The sequence below is a fragment of the Chiroxiphia lanceolata genome, chromosome 4 (genome assembly GCF_009829145.1).
Source record: "Chiroxiphia lanceolata isolate bChiLan1 chromosome 4, bChiLan1.pri, whole genome shotgun sequence".
NCBI lineage: Eukaryota > Metazoa > Chordata > Aves > Passeriformes > Pipridae > Chiroxiphia > Chiroxiphia lanceolata.
Genome location: NC_045640.1, coordinates 8,913,944 through 8,935,968, shown reverse-complemented (window position 1 = coordinate 8,935,968; position 22,025 = coordinate 8,913,944). Strand labels below are relative to the sequence as shown.

The 22,025-nt window shown below is 37.7% G+C and overlaps 1 protein-coding gene across 2 annotated transcripts in view; it reads left to right on the top strand.

Moving 5' to 3' along the window:
- LETM1 (leucine zipper and EF-hand containing transmembrane protein 1) overlaps nucleotides 1–20,871 on the top strand; it is a 31,252-nt gene extending 10,381 nt beyond the window's left edge. For both annotated transcript variants that reach the window (XM_032685090.1, XM_032685092.1), the window contains 11 exons: nucleotides 2,130–2,273; nucleotides 3,227–3,364; nucleotides 6,083–6,286; nucleotides 6,748–6,867; nucleotides 7,917–8,048; nucleotides 8,713–8,892; nucleotides 9,508–9,657; nucleotides 12,614–12,748; nucleotides 13,308–13,495; nucleotides 15,416–15,554; nucleotides 16,916–20,871. In XM_032685090.1, the coding sequence (XP_032540981.1) occupies nucleotides 2,130–2,273; nucleotides 3,227–3,364; nucleotides 6,083–6,286; nucleotides 6,748–6,867; nucleotides 7,917–8,048; nucleotides 8,713–8,892; nucleotides 9,508–9,657; nucleotides 12,614–12,748; nucleotides 13,308–13,495; nucleotides 15,416–15,554; nucleotides 16,916–17,065 (1,680 nt within the window). In that variant the 3' untranslated portion in view covers nucleotides 17,066–20,871. The remainder of the gene's footprint in view (nucleotides 1–2,129; nucleotides 2,274–3,226; nucleotides 3,365–6,082; nucleotides 6,287–6,747; nucleotides 6,868–7,916; nucleotides 8,049–8,712; nucleotides 8,893–9,507; nucleotides 9,658–12,613; nucleotides 12,749–13,307; nucleotides 13,496–15,415; nucleotides 15,555–16,915) is intronic.
- Nucleotides 20,872–22,025: the final 1,154 nt, after the last annotated feature.

Sequence of the window (22,025 nt, the reverse complement as noted above, 5' to 3'; positions counted from 1 at the left end):
AGCTATTGCTTATGTAAACTAAAAGTCAGTTCCAAAATTCTGCTGGTACAATTGCTGGCAGGGTTTGGATTAAACAGAGTCACATACCTACACTTTGGAGAGAGGGCAGGAAGAAGTAAAACATGCAAAATATGATACTGGCTGTTAAAAACTAATGGCTCTAGTGCTGGTTCCTGCAGCAGGATGGTTCAGGACATGGAAGTGAGGTGGCAAACACTGTGGAGTTTGTGGCAGGTCTGCCAGCTTTACAAACTCTTCAAGCCTGCAGAGGGGGGAAGAGTGGAATCCGTGAGCTGTAGCAGCAGATACAAGGTAGTCACAAGGTTTTCTTGCCATGCTGCCAAATAACGTGTGTGTAATCGTACACCATTGTATTAGGTTCCTGTGTAAAGCTGTTTTCCTTGAGTTAGCCGAATGCAGTTCCATGATTTATGTAAGATGATCCAGGACAGTGCTGCTGTGGAAAAAAAAGCTGATGAAGTGCTTAAATGAAGTTTTGCAACACCCCCTGCCCCCAGCTCTCCTCTTTGGTTTGTAGTGATCCTTTTTCACTTGTCTATTTATGTATTTATGGGCCAGTTTTACCTGGATCAGTGGTGTGACTGCTAGTGCACCTTCATGGCTCTTTATACCTTGTCTCAGGTTAGCATTAGGGCAGCTTATTCTGGTGGTAAAACTGCTTCCTTGGATATGGATTTTGTAGAAATACTTGCATGCGCTGACTGAAAATAGAGACTGGGTTAAAATAGGAACTCTGTACTCTAGAAAATTTTGAGGTGCATTTTTTTGGAACTTGCTCTTCTGAGGTTTAAAATTTTCCTCCAAACTTTCCTTTTTTTTTCTTTTTTTTTTTTTTTTTTTTTTTTTTTTAACTCCCTGGTAGTCGTTTGCCTTCTATTGTTGGAATGAATGGAAAAATCCTTGAGCCTCTAAACAATGGACCAAAGCATCCCTTCTGGGAAACTGAATTTTTTTATATGTATAAAAACGAAACAAAAAAAAAAAAGTGGCACTTTGAATCTGTATAGCATGTGCATTCCTCATACAGTATTTAAGATTCTGCCTGGTTTTATGCTAAGAAAATTTTGAATGAAGTTTTACAGGTTTTATATTCTAGCAAATCAGTCCTAGGCACGTGAGGTCTGTGCTGGTTGTTGCTGCTGTTCCCCTCGATTGCTTTGAGCTGCGGGAAGGGGTGAGAGGGGGAAGCATGTGTTTGGTTTTGTAATAGCATTTAGGTTGCCAGTTTTTACCACTCATAGCTGTGTTTATCAAATCCTGATGTTGAATGACATCTGCTGTGGCAGTACTGTGCCATAGTGCACATCTGGCCTTTGGTCTCTGATTTAGGAACGGACAGTATTCCCAACAACCAGTTATATCTGTTGTAAAACGAGGTAGAATCAAGCAATATCTGCACTCCCTAATATAAACTGAGTTCTTAAGCTTTCAACAATTACTGAAAGATTTGATTATTGACTGTGCAGCCTAATATACATATTTGTGAGTGTACAGAAATCACCAGGACGGTATTTTATGCAGCTGAAGATTCAGCAACCAATGCCTTGGCCTGCTTCAGAGGATTACTGCTCTAGAAAAGCAGTGATTTAAAAAAAAAAAAAAAGAAGCTACCAAGCTGGGCTCATTACCCTGGATTTAAATGTACATTACAATTGTTATAAGGCACAGGGGGAGGGATCTTTCATTTTGTTCTTGATTACTTAGTCCATAGTAGCTCATGCATGTAAGAAGTGGTGGAGCACAAATAAAGATGCATAAAAGGAGTTAAGCAGCTTTAATGACAACAAATGACCACCTCCTGTTTTCAGGTGCTTTTAAGAGGTTTAAATGAGATACTTGTTCAATAATCCTATTGAGACACAGTGAGGCTTTTGAAATACTTTCTATAGTGTTGAAAACTCCTGAAACTCTGTAGTATATAGCAACTTGAAGAAAAACATACTAAAAACTGACTTTGTCACATCCTTTTTCTGTGTTATTTTAAATTTTCTTCATACCAAATATATATATGTGAGCCTAAGTGATAATTGGATGATCATATCATGTATTTTTAAAATAAATATTTAAATTTTAGCTTATCAATACATTTCTTTTTTTTTCCCTTCTAGTTCCTTCGAATATGTGCCGATCTTTTCCGTCTGGTCCCTTTCTTGGTTTTTCTTGTTGTTCCATTTATGGAATTTTTGCTTCCAGTAGCTCTTAAGTTGTTCCCTAATATGCTTCCCTCGACATTTGAGACAAAGTCTAAAAAGGTAAGCAGGTCTGAATTTATAATCCAGTAATATTTTTTGAAAAAATTAGAAATCTTCTTGGTAGAGAAATTAGAAAAAGTCTAAAAAGTAGGTTTGGGGGTTTTTTCAGTGTTAGGGTAACGTTTTTATCTTCCTTATCTTGTGTTGAAGATCTTGCTGTTTAACGTATAATAATGAACCAGTGCCATCCTGGTTTACCTGTTTATATGTGCAGGTGCTGAGCTATCAGGGCTCTGAGCCTCTCGTGTCTTTTCTGCTATCCCCATCTCCATTTTCAATTCAGAAATGAAAGCTCTGAAGCTTAATTTTCCTGACTTGTATTAAAATAGACATTGTAACATTTGTAGTCTTTATTCTTGATACAAGGTTTTTCATATGTATACTTAATATTTAAAACAGCTTCTTATGCATTTTTTGTTTTATTTCTTTTAGTTAAGTTTTATCAGAATTAGAAATCCCACCAAAAAGCCCCACAAGTTCTCACTTTCAGTGTACAAAAAGCTTCCATGAGGTTTGTACATAGGGAGCTCCCAGTCAGTCACAGATATAATCACTCATGATTGTGTCTTTGGATCTAAGTAACCACTCATGTCTAATTCTGTGATAAATTCTCTTTGGATGAGATGTAGTGTAGGATTTCTGTGCTGGATACAAGGCTTGGGAACTACTCAAAGCAGTTTTTTAGTTTCAATCTTTTTGTTGCTAGTTTAGAGAGTGCATGTTAGTTTTAGCAGGAGAGGCCACTCCTGGCATTGCATCTCATGCCTCATGGAGCTTGGAACCTATTTTTCAAAGTCATTTGGAGATATTTGCTAAGAGTGAATGCCCTCTTGGGATGTATGTGTTACAGCAGAAGTCCAGAAGTACTTCACATGACTTATCTGAGGCCAGAAGTGATATTTTGTGCACATGTTTCTGGAAAGAACTTTTAAAACCAAGTATTTTCTTAACAGGAGGAAAGGTTGAAGAAAGAATTGAGAGTAAAGCTTGAATTGGCTAAATTCCTTCAAGACACCATTGAGGAGATGGCATTAAAAAATAAAGCAGCCAAGGGAAATGTGGCAAAAGATTTTTCAACGTTCTTTCAAAAGGTAAAAAAATTTAAAAATGTGTTTACTCTTGCTACAGAAAAATGGCTTGGTGTTTTATTTGGTCTGTGGTAATCATCAGACACCTTTATCCTGTTGGACTTGAAGAAGCAGGATGTAGAAGTTTTTTTATGATAAATGTCTTTTTTGTAAGTAATACTTCAGTGTGATAAAGTTTTACTGTTCTTTGGTGTTCTAGCTGGTGCTTTTACTCTCTTATTCTAGAAGCAGTGTATTTCTGCTCATTTGCTTCTTGTTCTCTTATTTTGTTAACAAGTTAATTCTAACATGAAACATTGTGTACTCAGTGGTTACTTGTGTAGTTTTTGACCTTTTTTTTAACCTTGGGTAAGAAAACTGCGAGAAGGGAGTTCTTTCCTAATTAACTAATTAAAACTTCGTGGGGGAAGACAGTAAATTTTTTTTGGTCAGATCTAATTCTGCTTGTAGAAACAGTTTTTAAATGCACAGTTGCCATGCTGCTGAAATCCTTTTGCTCACTGACTGTAATGTTGTATAGTCTGGGGTTTAGCTGTAATGTGGTTGCTGTGTTTGGTGCAAAATTTTTCTGTTCACAATCAGTTGCTGACAGAGAGACAGTGTCAGATGTCTGCCTCCTGTATTGATGGTCTTTAGGTTTGACAGTGGTTCCTTTCACCAAACTGTAGGTAAGGGTAGAAAATTCCCTGGAGATAAAAATACCTTCTTAAATCTTCTCAGGGTAGGATTTATCTCAGTCCACTCACACTTTTAATTTCTCTTAATTGTGGGGCTGTTGAATAAGAGATGGAGCCAACACCATCACTGGTGCCTTGTTGAAATTAAGGCTGTGGTCCCCTCCTTTGGGCAGTGCGTGTATTTGCACAGAAAAAGGCACATAAGCCTGGGGATTTCAGACCTGAACTTTACAAGTCAGCTTAAGATTGTCCTGCTTGTCAGAGGCAAGAATGAAGTTCTGAAGTGTGGGGTAATGAGATGATGTTGACAGTGCCGCGTGGGTTACCGCACATCATCGTAGTGGCAAATTTTGCCAGTCAGCAGCTGCTTGCAAAGTCCATGTACTTTGAAGCTTCTATGCAATTACCTGTTTCTGTTATTTTTAATCTGCAGAACATTGTAAGTCGTTAGTTATAGCAGTCAGTGGCTGAAGCACTGGCCCTGCAGACCCTGGGAACGTGCCACTGCCGTGCTCCATGTTTGGAACATTTTGTTTTCTTCTGAAAGAACTGCTACTGAGAATTTGTGTTTGGCCGTTAATTTCTGTGGAAATAAATGATGTTTCACTCCACGTTTGCTGGAGGAAGTCCCAAGTTCCTCTGATGACTAAAAAAGAAGTTTCAAGCCCCGCATTTCTTGTGTGTGGGTGTGCTTTTTACAGCGTTATATTTCTCATTTGTGCCGTGGAGACAAAATTCATTGATCTCATTTCACTGTACCACATAATAAATGTCAGAGCAAGAGGAAACTTAAATGTTTCCCATCTTTTTACTGTTCTTTTACAGCTTCTTCTGTGTTGAAGTATTTGATACTGCAAGAACTATTGATTATAGGCTTAGCATGTTTGCTGCAGAATTCCAGAATTTCCCCATGTTGCTTTCTAGCTAGTGGTGTACTAGAAAGCTTCAGTTTGTACTCTTAAGAAACACATGGTTGGCTCTTCATCTTTAAACAAGGAAGAAAATACTTCCTATATTTATAAAGTGCCATTTTTGGCTCCCATAGTGAAGGCACCAGTGATGTGGAACAAGGCCTTTGACCTTCCTTTCTCTAAGTTGGTTTATCTGCTACACAAGTATCCTGGAGGTTAATGGACTCGAGGCCATCTTATCTTCCAAATTTTTACCTTTTCCTGTGCTCTCGGTAGCCGTTTACTAAAATATTTCAGTTTGCTAGTAAAAAAGTTAGGCATGATACATCAGTCTGTGCAGATAATGTTAGGTTTTCAGACTGTAGATTTTTGATGCCATGATGTCACTAATAAGCTTTTAGTGGTATCCTTTAAATAGAAAAATCAACATCTATACAGGTGATAATGCTTTACTATGACCTGATGAGACTAGGGAATGATTTTTCTCCTACTTCTTTGAACTGTTATTTCTGCTTCCTGTAATTGAATTTAATGACTGTGAAGTGCCCTTTGGCCAGACATCACTGAAAAGCTTAACTTTGCATTTGTACAACTAGTTACATAGAACCTTCCAGTATGAAGGATGCAGAGTCCTGTCCCAAATAGTGGTTTATGCTTCGGAATAACTTCGAGTACAAGAACATTTGCACTGGGGTGTTGCAGAACAGCTAGGAACTGAAAGCCAAACAATATTGTAACAAATGTGCTTGTGGAGAGAAGTAGGTAGGTAAGTGTCCTATTCAGTGATTCATACGGACAGCAGTGTTGCAAAATTTTTGCTATTGGATGTACTTCTCACTATATCTTCACAGGATGATGCTTTTAATGTGCTTCTGTATTTAGTGTGTGGTACCAGAAAGAATACTTGTCAGGGTGACTTCTCTAGCAACTTTGTATTCACTCAGATGTATATGATACATAGATTTTGAGGTATTATGCAGCATTGTTGGAAACTGTGACACCATCAATTCTTTTGCCTATCCCAGAATTGATGCAAAATGTTTGACAAATGAGGAGAATGTTTTATTCAAAATAATGCCCAACCTTAACACCTGCTTTGAAAAGCTTTGCATGTGTTTGTTTTTTTCCTACAGATCAGGGAAACTGGTGAAAGACCCAGTAATGAGGAGATCTTAAGGTTCTCTAAACTCTTTGAAGATGAGTTGACACTGGACAATCTGACCAGGCCACAGCTGGTGGCACTTTGTAAATTGTTGGAACTTCAGTCAATTGGGACAAATAACTTTCTCCGCTTCCAGCTGACTATGAGGTTGAGAAGCATAAAAGCAGATGACAAGGTGAGTCATTCTGAATAGGCACTGGTTGATAGTTTTGGCACATAAGAGTAGTGACAGTGTGTGGAAATATGTATGTTTGTTTTCCTAGGTATTTGTCTTTTTTGTCGTAATTGTCTTATTTTTTGAGCTAACTTAAAACAAAAAGGCTTGAAGAGCTTAAAATTGGGTGCCCTTATTTGTAACGGAAAAACTGACCTGTTTTTAATCTACCATTAATAGCAATGAAAGTAATCTATTACAAAGAAAAACGTTTCTATGAAAGTGTAATTTGTAAGGGAGCTGATAGAAATATCGTTGGAGATTGACATGGCCATTATGGAGGTGTTTGAACAGTGGAGGCTGTTTTGTGTTACCGCAGCAGCCTCTAGTGGCCATTGTAACACACGAATTGTGTGTGCAGTGATGGTGGTGCCTGTGTTTTGAGCTGTTATGTACTGAAGTTGACTTTATGCATTGTGCAGATGATTGCTGAAGAAGGAGTTGATACCCTGACTGTTAAAGAGCTGCAGGCAGCTTGTCGTGCCCGAGGGATGAGAGCTCTTGGTGTGACAGAGCAGCGTCTCAAGGAGCAGCTTAAACAGGTATAGTTTTGCAAGACTGAATACACAGGCCTACTTGCAGTTGCTAGCTCTGATTTTTCTTCTGATTCTGAGAAGTCATTTTAATTCTGTTCTCGTTAAAGGCTTGATTAAAAGAGTCTTTCTTCTTAACAGGCTTTTATCATGCATAAATTGTAAGAATGTAGTAGCTGTGGGTTTCTGCCTTTTGACTGGGCCATGACATTTTGACGATGCAAATGGATACTTAAACATAGCCAGTATATGTTTTCAGTTTTGGAAGTTTGTCTTGTTAATTGTTTGTGTTGCTCTGTAAAGAAATTTTTGCCAAGTAAATCAGTTCTTCGTCTTTTGCTGTTGCCTGGTTTAGAGGAAGATGTGTTGGAACAGGTCCAGAGAAGAGGCACTAAGTTATCTCAGGGCTGGAGCACCTCTGCTATGAAGACAGGCTAAGAGAGTTGGGGTTGTTTAGCCTGGAGAAGAGGAAGCTCTGGGCACACCTTATAGCACTTTCCAGAACCTAAAAAGGGCTTACAGGGAAGCTGGAGATGGGACTTTTCACAAGGGCATGCAGTAATAGGACAAGAAGGAATTGCCTTAAGCTGAAGGAGGGCAGGTTTAGATTAGGTATTAGAAAGAAATTCTTTTCTGTGAGAGTGGTGAGGCACTGGAACAAGTTGCCCAGAGATGTTGTGGACTCCCCAACTCTGGACGTGTTACAAATGGATGAGGCTTTGAGTAAAAGGGGCAAAGGGGTTGGAACTAGATGGATGATCTTTAAGGTTTCTTCCAACCCAAAACATTCTGTGATTCTCAGATGTATGTGAAACAAACCACTTTTTCAAACACTCATTGAATATTACTTGAAATACTTGTTAAAACAAAATACTTCTTCCTATATTTCGGTGCAATTGCTGTAATTCTAGTTATAGGCTGTAGTTCCTGTTGTAGGATATTGACTGATAAGTAGTGGTTAAAAAATTTCATATACTTTTTTTGTGTGTGCTTGACTTCATCTGTAAAAAAGAAAAAATCCCAAAGTTGAAGATTTGTTTTCTGTTTTGCATTTATAGTGGTTAGATCTGCACTTGAACCAGGAAATCCCTACTTCGTTGCTTATTTTATCCAGAGCCATGTATCTTCCAGATACCCTTTCTCCAGCTGATCAGCTCAAAACAACACTTCAGACACTACCAGATAGTGTTGTAAGTATTGATGTGCACAGTTTGTGCACCAGCTTTCAGTGTCATCACTGAAAATCCATTCAGAGAAATAGATGTTCTTCTTGGTTCCTTCCTTTTCCATGAAAAAGTAAACCATGGATAGGTTTGAGTGACCTTCAAATGCAGAAGAAATTGTGTTATGTGTGGAGGGGTATGAGAATAAAGCAAATACAAGGCAAGAGTGGATTGCATGACAGCAGACAGTAATAACATAAAAAGGTTTGGAATACACATTTTACTTACATAAATACCATGAATGCTCTGGGCCAGATAAAGACATTAATCCGTGAAAATATATGATTTTGTTATGTAGAGAGAGAAATTATCAAATTATTGGTAGTCTTGAGAGAAAGAGAATGAAGAATATGAATGATTTCAGGGTGAAAAGTTCATGATTCCACCAGAAACAGAAACTTTGTTCAGAAAACTTTCTCAAGAAAGAGAGTCATCTTTTCCTGAGAAATGCAAAAATTGGGTAACATTTGGGAGTTTCAACCTGATTCATTAGCATACCTGTACTACCTACCTCAGTAAGAATATCTAAACTTCTTAAATCATGCAGACACATATATATATATGCATATATATATATACACATATATATATATACACACACACACTTTTATTAGACCTATGTTATTTTTAGGCCAAAGAGACCCAAGTGAAAGTGGCAGAAGTTGAAGGTGAAAAAATAGATAACAAAGTCCGTCTGGAAGCAACGCTTCAGGAAGAGGAAGCCATCAGAAAAGAAAATGAAGAAAGAGAGATGGAAAGGTTGTCTGAAGCTGCAGAGAAAGCCAAAGAAACGCTTGAAGTTGCAGCTGCGGTAAGTTCTGCTCACAACTATTGAAAATGTCAGTAATGTAAAAACTAACATGTTATGAGTTATTGCCTCTGCTCTGAGTGTTCCCTGCAAGAAACTGGACTTTAAATCCACATATGAAGATGTGGGAGAACATTAAAAGTGACTGCAGCACAGAAGGGTTTACTGTGAAATGTCGGCTTCGCCTTATGTGTCTTCGATTCCTCTTTCTTCTTAATTAGAGTAGTAAGGGAAGACTTCTTTTTCTCTAGCAGAGGTTGTGTTTTGTTTGGTTTTTGTTTTATTTTCTGCATCCCATACTTTAAATGTTCTTATCTTTGGCTCTATGTGTCATTAATCCCATAATGTTATTGTATAATATCTGACTATAAAAACTGCTGGCCTCCTTTACTGGTGAATTAAGCCTCAAACTCACAGAATGTAGTTCATTGGGTGCAAGCGGGTATGTTAATGTGAAACCCACTCACTATGTTGCAGTTTTTTAATATCTCATAAAAATGTGTGTGTCTACTTTGGCAACTGTTTCTATTTTGAGAAGTAATTCTTTACTGATGCTAATACAGAGAATGGTTTGGTTTTTTTTTTTTAATTGAAACTTAATGACTGTTTCAAATTTAGAAAGAGGTGGAACCAGCAGTAGATCTTGAAGCTCTGCAAGCTAAAAAAGTCCAGGTGGCTGTGGATACTGAAAAAGAACTGGCAAGGGCAGATGTGGCAGTGCACTCGGAGACACTGATAGATACAGCACCTGTGTTGGAAGGCATCAAGGTAATCTGGATAGCTACATGATTTCTCACTTTTGAATGTAAAGGTTCAAAGCATCCACCTAAGAACCATGATAAGTTGCTTGTCTGTCCTTCACTTTTAACCCTCTCACTGCATTCTGTCAGTTAAAACCAACTGCTTAGTAGATTGAAAATTCTTAAACCACCAGTGCAGAAACTGAAGTCAGCACAAAACATCTCCGAGTATCTCCTTCATCTGTTTGCATTATTGAAATTAATATACCTATTTTGTGGGGCATTTGCACTGGCTGTAGATGTAATTGGTCTGTGCATGTTTAAACTGTGTATAGTTAACACATGAGGAGGGAGAGGGCAAGAGTAGGTCAAGATGACTCTTCCCTTCTTTTGAAGGGTGCAGCTAAGACTAGAGCATTAAGTAAGGAATTAGGTTTGGACTAGACTGTACTAGATTTCTATTGATTTCCACTTCTAAACTGCTAATGGGCAATGTATGTGTGCTAAAAACATTTCAGTGTACTCTATTTCTTCAGTATAAGGTGGAACATAATTTACCACCATTAGAGTAATAGGTTAATTTCTAGACTTAGCATGCTTTGTTGTGATCAGAGCATGCTTTGCTACAGACAGTAGTGCTCTTTCATTTGCTACCTGCCTGGTGTCCTTCTCTCCCTTACTGAAGATAAGAGTGACATCTGCTTTCTTCCAGTCCTCAGGAGTCTTCCCTGATGACCATGTCCTTTCAAAGATGATGGACAGTGGCCTCTCAGTAACATCTAACAGCTCTCTCAGCACTTGTGCTTGTATCCCATTAAGTCACATGGACTTGAATGTGTTCAGTTTGTTTAAACGTTCTCTAACCAGATCCTTCTCCGTTGATGGTAGGTCTTCCTTTCTCCAGACACTGATATCCAAGACCTGGCATTCCTGAAGGCCCTTACCAGTAAAGAATGAGGAAGGCACTGACAACCTGTATTGGATTTGCATGGCCAGGTTTTGGTAGCAGGGGAGGGGAGCTTTAAGAGTGGCTTCTCTGAGAAGCTGCAAGAAGCTTCCCCCGTGTCAGACAGAGCCAATGCCATCTGGCTCCAAGATGGACCTGCTGCTGGCCAAGGCCAAGCCAACCAGAGATGTGGTAACACCTCTGCGATAACATATTTAAGAAGGAAAAAAGTTACTGTACAGATATAATTGCAGCTAGAGAAGAGAGGAGTGAGAATATGTGAGAGAAACATTTTCTCTTGACTTCCTTTTACTGCTGGTATACTTGTAGAAGCCCTTCTTGTTGCCTTTCACATCCTTCACCAAATTTAACTCCGTTAAGTTAAAGCCTGCATTCAGGCTTTGACTTTCCTGAACGCATCCATGCATGGTGGGACAGTGTCTCTGCATTCCTCCTGGGTCACCTGTATCTGCTTCCAGCTCTTGTAGGCTTCCTTTTCATGTTCCAGTTGCACCTTCTGTTTTATTTGTAGCTTGTTTTTGCCCATGGGGTTTGATGTCAGGATTTTTCTCAGTCCCAATGTTACTTTGCAGAATAACAACATTAAGTTAAAATGGATGTTTTAAGTAGAAAAATATTTTCGATTTTTCTCGACAGCATCATTATCTACCTGCTGTTACCATAACATTGTTTCCTTCAGAATGCTGCCAAGGAGATTTCAATGGTAATAACCAAATGGAACTAATGTGCATGGAAATGGGTGTTGTTGAGTGGTGAGTTGGCTGCCTCACTGACTGCATAGCTGGGTGCATGAAGTGCAGCCATGAAGAATACTGTGGGAGGGAGGCAGGCAAGGCTGGGATGATCTCATTTGGAAACAGCAAGGATATTTGTTGCCACATCTGTCATAGCGTTTGTATCACTGCCTGTTGCAGCACCAAAGCCGTGAGAATGTGTTGGCACCAGGCCATGAGTAGGACTTCCTCAACAGCCCAAACTGATATGAGAAAACAAAAAGTAAATATGACAGTTCTTAACTGAGGTTGCAGTGTGGCCCGTCCCCTAAAGATGCTTCCAAAGATTTTAAGCACAGTGGAGGAGAGGAGAAATGCAAGACTGCTGGCTTCTTGAAGATGACTAATTTTATTTGAGGCAGAGGAATTTGTTTTCAAACTGAGTTGCTTCTTTTTTTTTTTTTTTAAACCTTTTTTGCTAATGTGAACTATAGATATTGTATTAAAATCAGAAGTGAGGTTGATGCCCAGATATTAGCATTACACTGAAACTCCTGAGTTGATGAAGGGACTGGATGCCTGTTCCACAGTTGGTTCTTGGAAGCACATCATTCTTCTGCTCTGTGTTCCACACATCCTTGTTTGCACATGTCTTTCTGTACCATACTTATGTGTCTGTTCAAAGTTTAGCGATTCAAAATAAAAGCTGGTGTCTGGGTAAGATTAATACACTAACTATAGGTAGTATTAAGGGATTTTACCATTTGTAATTAATCATCTTGAAGTCTTGCTTTTCCAGTATGAAGGTTAGTTTTTTATTCTCAGCTTTTCAAGAGACATACTTCACAAACTATGGATGTTCATCCTCATTCTCACAAAACTTGTTGAAGATAACTTTTCTACAGCTCAACTTCCCAAACTTTACAATTTTTTTTGGTGTAATTTATCTTTCCTGTACATAGTGAATTGTTTCTCAGTTGTTTAAATTGCTTAACCCAGCAAAGAATGAAGTAAAACGTTCTTAAATAAGGTGATTAGCTACAGAATTTCTAATAGCCAAAATGCACATAGTCAGTCACATTAGCTGAACTTACTAATGTTGCACTTCAAAAAAATATGAACCATAGCAAACTAATTGCCTTACTGTTTAAAATCTTTGCATTAGCCTCAAAATGGTTATGATAGTATTGACTTCAAACATGGGAAAAGAATCTTGAATCTCTCTTTTCTGGTAAAAGACCCAAAATCTTTGAGGAAAATCACAAATGTGCCTTTCACTAATTTGTGTATGTTTTCTGTTACAGGGTGAGGAAATCACCAAGGAAGAGATTGATGTGCTGAGTGATGCTTGCACCAAGCTGCAGGAACAGAAAAAATCGCTAACTAAGGAGAAGGAGGAGCTTGAGGAATTGAAGGGTGATATCCAGGAGTATAGTGAGGTGAAGAATGGGGCATGGAAGTTCTTTTTCTATGCATATTTAGTTTTAGCAGAAATGACCCACAAATTCAGAGATTATCTTGGTTGGTTGTCTGTTAGCCTGAAGTTGGTAGCTGAGTGAATGAACTTTGTATGGGACAGTGCAGAGCCTCATTTGTATAACATGTTCAAAGCCTAGTTGTTGTCACTGGAGTAGTTCCCAGCAGATGAGAATCCTGTTCCTGCTCTTATTCCCAGGGTGACTAGGCTAACATGAGCTGACTGACTGCTGCATGCTGCAGTTCTTTCTTATCAAGGATAGATGTCAGTATGACAGAAACTTCAAGTCAAGTAAAATTAATCTCATCCAGTCTTATGAAAGATGTGGAAAATAACATTTAGGGGGTGCATGAAGTAGGCAGCAGTGTTAGAATTTATTGTTTTAATTCCAGTCTGGCTTAATTTATCTCTTCATTTGCATTTCATTTACAAATGGCTCCTGTCTTGAAATGCTAGTTGAAATCTGTTGTTGTGAATTCACACTAGCAAAAGCTTTTCTCTCTCTTGACTATTTCTTTTAGGATTTGCAAGAGATAAAAGAGCTCTCTAAAACTGGCCAGGAAGAGGCAGTGGAAGAGTCAAAGGCAAGCAAGAGATTGACAAAGAAAGTGAACAGAATGATTGGTCAGATAGACAAAATTATTGTTGAATTAGAGACAACTCAAGAGACAGTGGATGCAAAGGTGGCTGGTGGTGATGTTCCTGCTGGGTAAGTGGCTTGGAAGCACTGGATGTGTCTCTGGCTGTTCATCTTCACTCTTGCTTTTGTCTGATGTGTGATTAGAAAAGAATTGGTAAATAACTTGCTGTTTAGATTGTTGAGGTAATTGATTTTTGATTTTAAAAACAAAATTAACAAAATTGTGCTGTAGATTTTCTCTCTTCATGGTTGAAATGAGGAAGGAAAAAATGTTTTCTAATTCCCCAGATGCTAGTCCTGAGGGCATTCTGAAAGTCAAAGCTTATCTTAACCATCTTGTTCATGTCTCTGGCTCTAGTGGTGATACAGATGAAATCATGCCTATAGTCAAGCTCCTCATGCAGTAGGTTTGCCTTGTGTCACTGACTGAAAAGATGCACAGCAGTGTGGTGAGCGTGTTCATGTTTGTTGTTTACTACTAGAAAAGATGTTAGTGAGGAGAAAGATTTCAAGGAACTCTGGGGTGTCTCTGGAGAGAAATGGGGGAATGGATATGGTGGAAGTGAGGAGATCATTTTACACAGTCCCTTTCAAAGACAGTTTACTTCATCTCAATTTTTTGTGACACTTCAGTTTTTCAAAGGAAGGTCTTTCCTGGTAGTTTCATTACAAAATTCATTTAGCAACACTTATCCAGGTCTTAATATTATTGGAGAGTCTTTCAGGCCATCCTATGTCAAACAGTCATATGCTACATATTAAAGACACTGAAACACGTGGAAACTGTGACACAAATTCTCATGGTTTGTGATCATGAATGCTGTATTAATCTAGTTTATGCTTGCACCATTTTGTGTGATTCATTGAGAGAGGATCCCAGCTCCCAAAGAGCATAACTGAACAGAAACAAGGATTCTGCTTTTGTTGCTTCTGAACTTAGTTTTTTCCAGTCCCCAGGGCAAACGGTCATTTGTTTCAGATTTTGTGTAGTAGCATTAAGGCAGCCATGTGAGTGGTGCTGCAGAGAAGTTGTTGATCAAAACCATCTGAATTTGTAAATTAACAATACAATGCAGAATCTGCTTGTACAGAATGTAATTATGCTTTGTAACGGATGGTTTTCTGGATAATTTTGTAGGTGATTGTAGGTGATTGAAAATTATTGGTTTGAATATTGCTTAGTTGTCAGAGGCTTGTCTTTCAACCCTCAAGTTGGTGCAGTCATTATCAAACCATCAAGACTCATAGAAATGACCAGTCCAGGATATTTGGTGGCAGGTGGAGAAATGTTCCTTGAATAAAAGTCAGTCTGTGCCCAGAGGAGCTGAGACTACACTGATAAAGCTCTTCCGTTTAGTATTTATTGGGTTCACTGTCTCCTGAATTTCAGCTGGATCTGTACTGGAAGAGGGTTCTTCAAACTAGCAAATTGTATAGGCAAGCAGAGAGAGGCTTTAGGTAGCACAGACAGCTTCATGAGATCAGTGAGCAGACAGTGCAAACATCTGAAACCTGTTAGTCCTTTCTTCTGCAAAGTCCTTGATATGAGAAATTGCTCAAGTGATTATTTCTCAGCTTTTGTTTTCCTGTGCCTTTCGTTAATTTTCTGGGGGCCAACCACTAAATCTAAAAGGATGACAAATGCATGGCACTGCATCTTTGGTAAATGGGGGTGGGGGTCCAAAGGGCAATAGATACACAGTCTGGGAAGCACAGGAGCTGTGCTAAACTTTTTTTCAAATGCTGCTGGATACTTGTATTTGTGAAATAAAACATGTGGAAACTAGAAGCACGAAATTCAATGGTAAGATAAAAATCTGCTTGTTGATCAGTAACTAATTTTTGCTTTTTGCATTCTTTCAGGATTATAAATAGTTACATAATACTTTTACAAATGTCTGCAGTGTAGTGACTTTCAGTACTGCCTTTTGTCAACTTCACTCCTTTGGAGTACCTGCTTGCCATATACAGTTTGTGCTTTCTCTTCAGGGGGAATCTCATCAGTATTGCTGAACTAATCAATGCAATGAAACAAATTCAGAAGATTCCAGAGGAGAAGCTAACTAGGATTGCAGAGGCACTAGATGAAAACAAGGATGGAAAAATTGATATAGATAATGTTGTTAAGGTAAGTGTGGACTATTTAAAGAAAATAAGGCTAACCATCCTTCAAACATTGGATCTGTTTTGACTTAAATTGGTAGTGCTGTCTTTTGAAGAGTCTTTACTTTATACCACTGAGGTTTTTGGTAATGTATTGTAAACAGATCTTGCAATACATGCTAACATCTTGAGAATCTATATGGCTGGTTTTTTGGGCGAAAAGAAAGATCTTTATCCCGTGTCTGTTATCCACATTACCTTCAAAGCTGTAGATTTTTCTGTACATCTGTGTCAAGTTTGATAAAATATGGTCATTTTTTTGCTACTTAAAAGTGGCAGGGAGTAGAAGAGCTACTTCAGGAACACCATTGTTGGCCAATGTCTTGACACAATGCCCATAGATATATTTGATGTCAACACAGGATAGTAGCTGTTCTTGTGTACCTTGACTGTCACTGAGACCTATATTTCCTATACTTGAAGGACAACAGACCATCAGTTGTGCATTAAGTCCACTGTAAATGACTTGTGTTTGTTGCCTGATTTGTCCTGTTTTCTCATTTTGTGGAACATTCTCAGATTTTCTCTGCATTTCACCTGCACTTTCTTGTTTCTTTTTTACTTGGTAAATTCAGATATGTCCTGAAACTCATTTTCTTGCAAGTCATTTTCCTACTCAATACAGAAATAGCACGTAGAGTAAGGCCAGCTAGAAAATCCAGTGACAGCCTTTTGAAACACATTTTCCCTCTCTACTGAAGTTGTCCCAGTGGTGATTATCTTCCCTGTTGCTCTAAACAGCCGTTGTACATTTAGCAACACAGATAAACTGTGCTTCTGAATTCTGCATGTATTGCAGAATAATTCTAGGAACTTGAAGAGTTATGCCAAAAATACATTCATATAAAAAGCTATATAAAGGAATTTGGAATCATCCACCAGATTATTTTTTTCACTTCCTTCCTGAAAGGCCCCCCCCCCCTACTCTAAATTTGTGCCTATTAATACAGTAGAACTTTTTTGATAAAAGTAGGCCAATAAATTACTGCCTTAAATACTGTTTCAGCAGGTACTGAATCTGGGCTTTCCATTGGAATAAATAAAATAAATGGGTCTGTTTTCAAATGTGAATCTTTATGTGCTGCACACACAAAAGCTCAAAAGTTCTAGATCATTTGTTTTACATTTTAGCTTTTTTTTAAGTACTCTGGATATGTTTGAGCTACTGGTTGTGATTTGAATTTGTCTTTCATGTAAGAAAAAAGATCCTGTTTTTCTTGACCATGAGAACTGAACACTTTTGTACTCTTAACCGATTATTATAGGAAAATACCTCAATCATGTAAAAACTAAACGCTCTCTCAATTTCATTTTATGTTCATCTAGGTAGTAGAATTGATTGACAAAGAAGATATTGATATTGGCACTAGTCAGGTTGCTGAGATTATGTCACTGCTTCAAAAAGAAGAAAAACTGGAAGAAAAAGAGAAAGCAAAGGAGAAACATGATAAAGAAACTGCAGAAGCAAAGAATTAAGCTTCAGAATCTGAAGCTAATGCACTTGTAACCAAAATCTTGTATATCTTTGTGTCTAATGGCTACATATTACTTGAGCTTTGTGATTATGGGAAGTGTTTTGAGCTGATTCTGGTAATAAATCGTAGATGCGTTTTCTGACATATGGAATGAAATTTCCGTTCATCAGAGAAGTGATTTACTGTCATTCCATACTGATGAAAACAAAATATGCTTTTTTAGCAGTGCTCCTGCCCACAGAAACATGTATTTGCACTCGTTGTGGTACAGTGATCCATTAAACTTGGAAGTTTGCTGTATAAATTAAGTGTATCTATCATGGAAAAATGTTTCCCATTTATTTTCTTTCATTGTTACTTGGGGCCCAACCTTGCTCTGCTTCTACCTTTTAGCTTTTTCAGAATTTAATACAAACTTTCTGTTCTGTCACAATATTAAATATTTTGTAACCTGTTAGTGAAGATTCTGTGGCTTCAGTAGTAACTCTGTAGTTTGTGGCTTTTTTAAGCTAAATATCACTAAGCTGTTGCCTCACTGACAGAGAATGTGGCATTCTGATCACTTCTACAAATTCATGGTTATTTTTTTTTTCTGTTGAAGGGAAAAATCAGATTTTTCCTTAGAATGGAAACATGGCATGAAGTTTGCTACTTATGGGTGCCTTAAATTTCTTAAGACTAGGGAGTAGAGTGTGCTGCCTCTACTCAAAATTCCATGAATTGTTAAAGCATTGGAATCACAGGAGCCTTTAAAATAGTTTCAGAACACAATTCTGTCACATGGTAAAGTGAGTTAAAGTGTTTGTCTAAATAGCAAAGTGAAAATAATCATAAGGGGGAAATGTCAGTTGTGATCTTGCATATATTTTTTTAAAATGCAGATATCTCTGCATGCTTGTTTTTCATCTGAGAATTATTTACATCATAACTAGTTCTCTTACCTCTCAATTTTCGTCTCAGGTATAAAGTCATTAACCAGCTATAGTCAGAGTACATAAATATGTTCATCTCATGGCTTTGCTTACTGTGCAGTCAACAAGTCGTGTCTGGTATTGCCAGTGCTTTAATTACATCATTGGTTTTCCAATTAATTGCTTATAGTCACTGTCTTTAACTGTATGACTGAATACTGGCAGTAGGTCAAGTTTTGCTCATTAATGTTCCTTCTTAGTAGTAAATTTTAAAGTTTTAAAACTAAAATACTAACTCTGGGATGTTCCATAACTTCTGGTAGCCTAAATTTTCCACTTTTCTTAAAATCTTCTATAAAATACACATTACGTGGCTTGAACCAGCAGGGTTGTGGTTTGTTTTTTTTATTCAATACTTATTTTGCACCCAGTCTTTTAAAATGTATGAACAGTCTTGATTTTGTGCACTATAGAGAGCACATCTTACAATGGCGCTGTACACGGTGATAGTGAGGTGGGCAGTTAGTACTTAATGCTTTTAGTCATAGTTGTATATTTTCATAGAAAACGTTGACTCCCAAGCGTATTTCAGCATAATTCCATGTGCAGTATTTATGCAGATTGGCTAAATTATTTGTATAAACTTATTTGAAGTTAGTGGAACAAGAGAAGTTTTGACAGTCTCATGGCTTGCATGATGGACCATTGTATTTAGTTGTTTCCAAAGCAATATGTACAGTGAAATGTACAGTTCTAGAAAAAGAGTCAGTGTCTAGTTCAGCTATTGAGTTCATATTCTGTACAGTTTGCAAAGAAAGCTGCTCACAGCACGATCCTCCTGAGAATTACTGTAACTGTATCTGAAGTGTGAAATTGCTGTGACAAAGCTGAAATTTCACATCAGTACAATCTTTGTGGTTCCTGTGTCCCTAAACAAGGGGGCTGTTCTCTTCCTCATAAATCGAGGTTGACTTGGAGATTTCAGCATGGAATTCACTTTGTAGATTTTTGAAGATCAGACTTCACTAGGTGCTTTTTTTTTAGGCTAACACTTAGATGAAATTGAAAGAGTGAAACTCTTTTCACAAAAATACAGTCTTGAAACTAATTTAACATTGTATAATTTAGTTAGAATGAATGGGCTTTGAAGTATGCTAAATTTTGCTGTTGCATACTTTCAATTTAAAAACAATGTATGATGATATTACTTGACATTCCTGAAATACGGCAAAGATACTTTAAAATCGCCTGCTACCTTTCATGGAATATAAAAACCTAAGGATTGTATGCATTTGAATGCATGCAGATATAAAACAGGGATGTAGCAGAAAAAGCTGTTTTCAAAGATTTATTGATTAGAGTTTTACAGAGCTTTAACTGTCCTTACAGTAAATTAGCAGATTGTAGTATTTGGGAGTTTAGGACAGATGCCATTCTGTGTTTACTGTTCACTTAAATTTTCTGTGGATTAAATAAGAAGGGAGTCAAAAATAGTTGGTGATTTTTTTTTTTAATGAAGAACATCCTGATTAAAATAATTGCCATACATTTATTGAACATTTTTAGCTTTTGGACTTTTTTGAAATTTGGAGTATTGTGAAATCTCCACAGGTTACATAAAATTCACTTAAATGTCAAATCACAAATGCCAGTTTTCCGCTGTTACCAAAAGCGTTTAATGGATGCATCGACCATAGCAAAGGATTTCCGTGGGGTATATCTTCCTTACGTTGTTGAAAGTAGGCAAACCCATGACAGCTGGACTTGAACAGCACATTTTCTGAAAGCTTTACAGAATTAGGAAGCCCTTGGTGATCCACTTTCACCCGGTTGTGAACCTTCCCAAGCAGCTCTGTCCCGGCAAAACAGACAACTCCAGCAGATCAGTGACTCGAGGACTAGCTTTGGATAACAAGCTTGGTTGTCTTTTGTGTTGACCAAAAAACCAGGAGCTGCAGTACTTTCAGAGAAAGGATGACTTGCGAGTGTACAGTAACTGGTCAGAGCTTATTCCTGAATGACTATTTAATCAGGAGATGTAAATATTTCTTAAAATAATTAAAGGATGTGTGAAATTTTGATGACTATGACTTACACAGGCAAAGCCTCTGAGCTCAGAGTTACATAATTGGTAAGACCATTGTTGGGATTCTTACAGATTCAAATAAGACAGATTTTGACTATAAACTATTCGGGGGGAAAATGTAAAACACACAAAAAAAGCTTTTTTAAAAATCCATTTAGCAACAGGGAAGAGAAGCAGAGTAGGGTGCAATTTCTTTTTTCCCCTTCAAAACAAGTGGGTTATAGGACCTATTTTATTGAAAAACTTGTTTCCATTTCATCATAACTCAAAAGATGGTTTTTACAGAGATTTTTATCACTGACTGCATGCTGTGAGAGTAAATCTACCTGCAAGTTAAGTACCAGAAAGCTGATTCAGTAGGAGGTTTTCAGCAGGACTGCATGCAGGCAGGGAATAGTCTCTTGCCAGGATAGTACCTTACACTTACATAGGCTTTGTCGGAGGGGAAAAGTTACATTTTTTTATACAACTCCAAAAAACTTCTTGTAACTTTATATCTGCATACCGTGCAAATCATATAAACTTTAGCTACTTCAGCATGTATTTAAATACTTTTAAATTGTTAATATAAAAAAATTGGGTATATTTAATTAAAAGAATAATCCCATATTCTGTCTGTTGTATGTATTCTGAGTTTTGCTTTTCAGTTGATGAATTTCAGCCTGTTTTACAAATTTAAGTTGAAAATCATTTGTCTGTGCTTTGAGCATACTGGTCCTGTGTTTACCATAACGCAGTATAAAATTTTTATGTTAATTGGAGCTTGTGTCCTTCGTTTAGTTATAATAAAAGTATCATTTTGAAACCTAATCTCTCCATTATTTTTCTGTTGCTTTAGATTATTTAGTGTTAATTTATTGCTGTTCAGATGAGATGCCAGGCACGGAGCTGGATGCTGATGAGCTGAGTGTTACAACTGAAATGTTTGGGGTAGAAGAGGGAAAGTGAAGGACAAATCTTTTAATGGGGGGGCTGGTGGGTGATGTGGGGTTTGGTGGAGTGGTAGTTCTTGGAGAAATTCTCTTGACTAATGTGGGGCCGCTTGCCTGCTGTATTGAATTGTGATAAAACATTCTTTCAGTCTATTGTATTTTAGGTGGGGAAAGTGGGGAGCAGCTTACTCTTTACAGAACTAATGGAAAGATTAAGATCTATTCCAAGCAGAAAGCCTTAGAAAAGATCCTTGTTCAGTCTTTATCCAAGTTAGGGGGAAAACATACCTGAAGTGGTTCCAGAGTTAACTTTATGCCAGGCTGTGCCCCTTGCTCCTGATTTTGGAAAATTACATGTATTCCTCTGTAATCAATATTATTCACAAAGCATTCGGCAGACTTTTAAGTCACAGAATCAAGGAATATGCTGAGTTGGAAGTGAATTTATGCAATGTCTGCTAATATACACAGAGGGAATGGCAACTGCCTGCACTAACAGTGGATAATGGAGATACTGCTGTGACTTCACTGGTTGGAATCTTCTCTTACATGAGGCTGGGCAGAAAGCTGGTTGGGAAAACGTCTGACTATGAAATCATGGTCTGAAAAGGATTAATATAGAAGTTTTATTGCCAACTCTTTTGGTGAAATGTCATTTAAAGGGTGAACACATCTGCGTAGTGGTGTGGAGAGATGAATAGTCTTGCGGTTGTTTCATTGACCTGAGGCTTGAGAAATCTGTGTTCAGTTAATGCCTAGTCTATCAATAATACATCACTTGGCTCTTGTGCCACTGTAACATAAAACCTCCTTGATAGCGACTGGGCAGACAACAAGTTCTCCAGAGCAGAGTCTCCTTGTGCAAGGACCTGGTACAGTGTTTTGTAGCAATAAGGCTTTTAAATACTGAATGCAGACAACGACAGACCGTACCACGCAGTTTCTTAGGCTAAGGATTCTTAATTTCTCACTGCTTATATATTCAAAAGTGTTTCTGGTATTTTCTTGAATTATTTCTCAGTGCTGACTGAT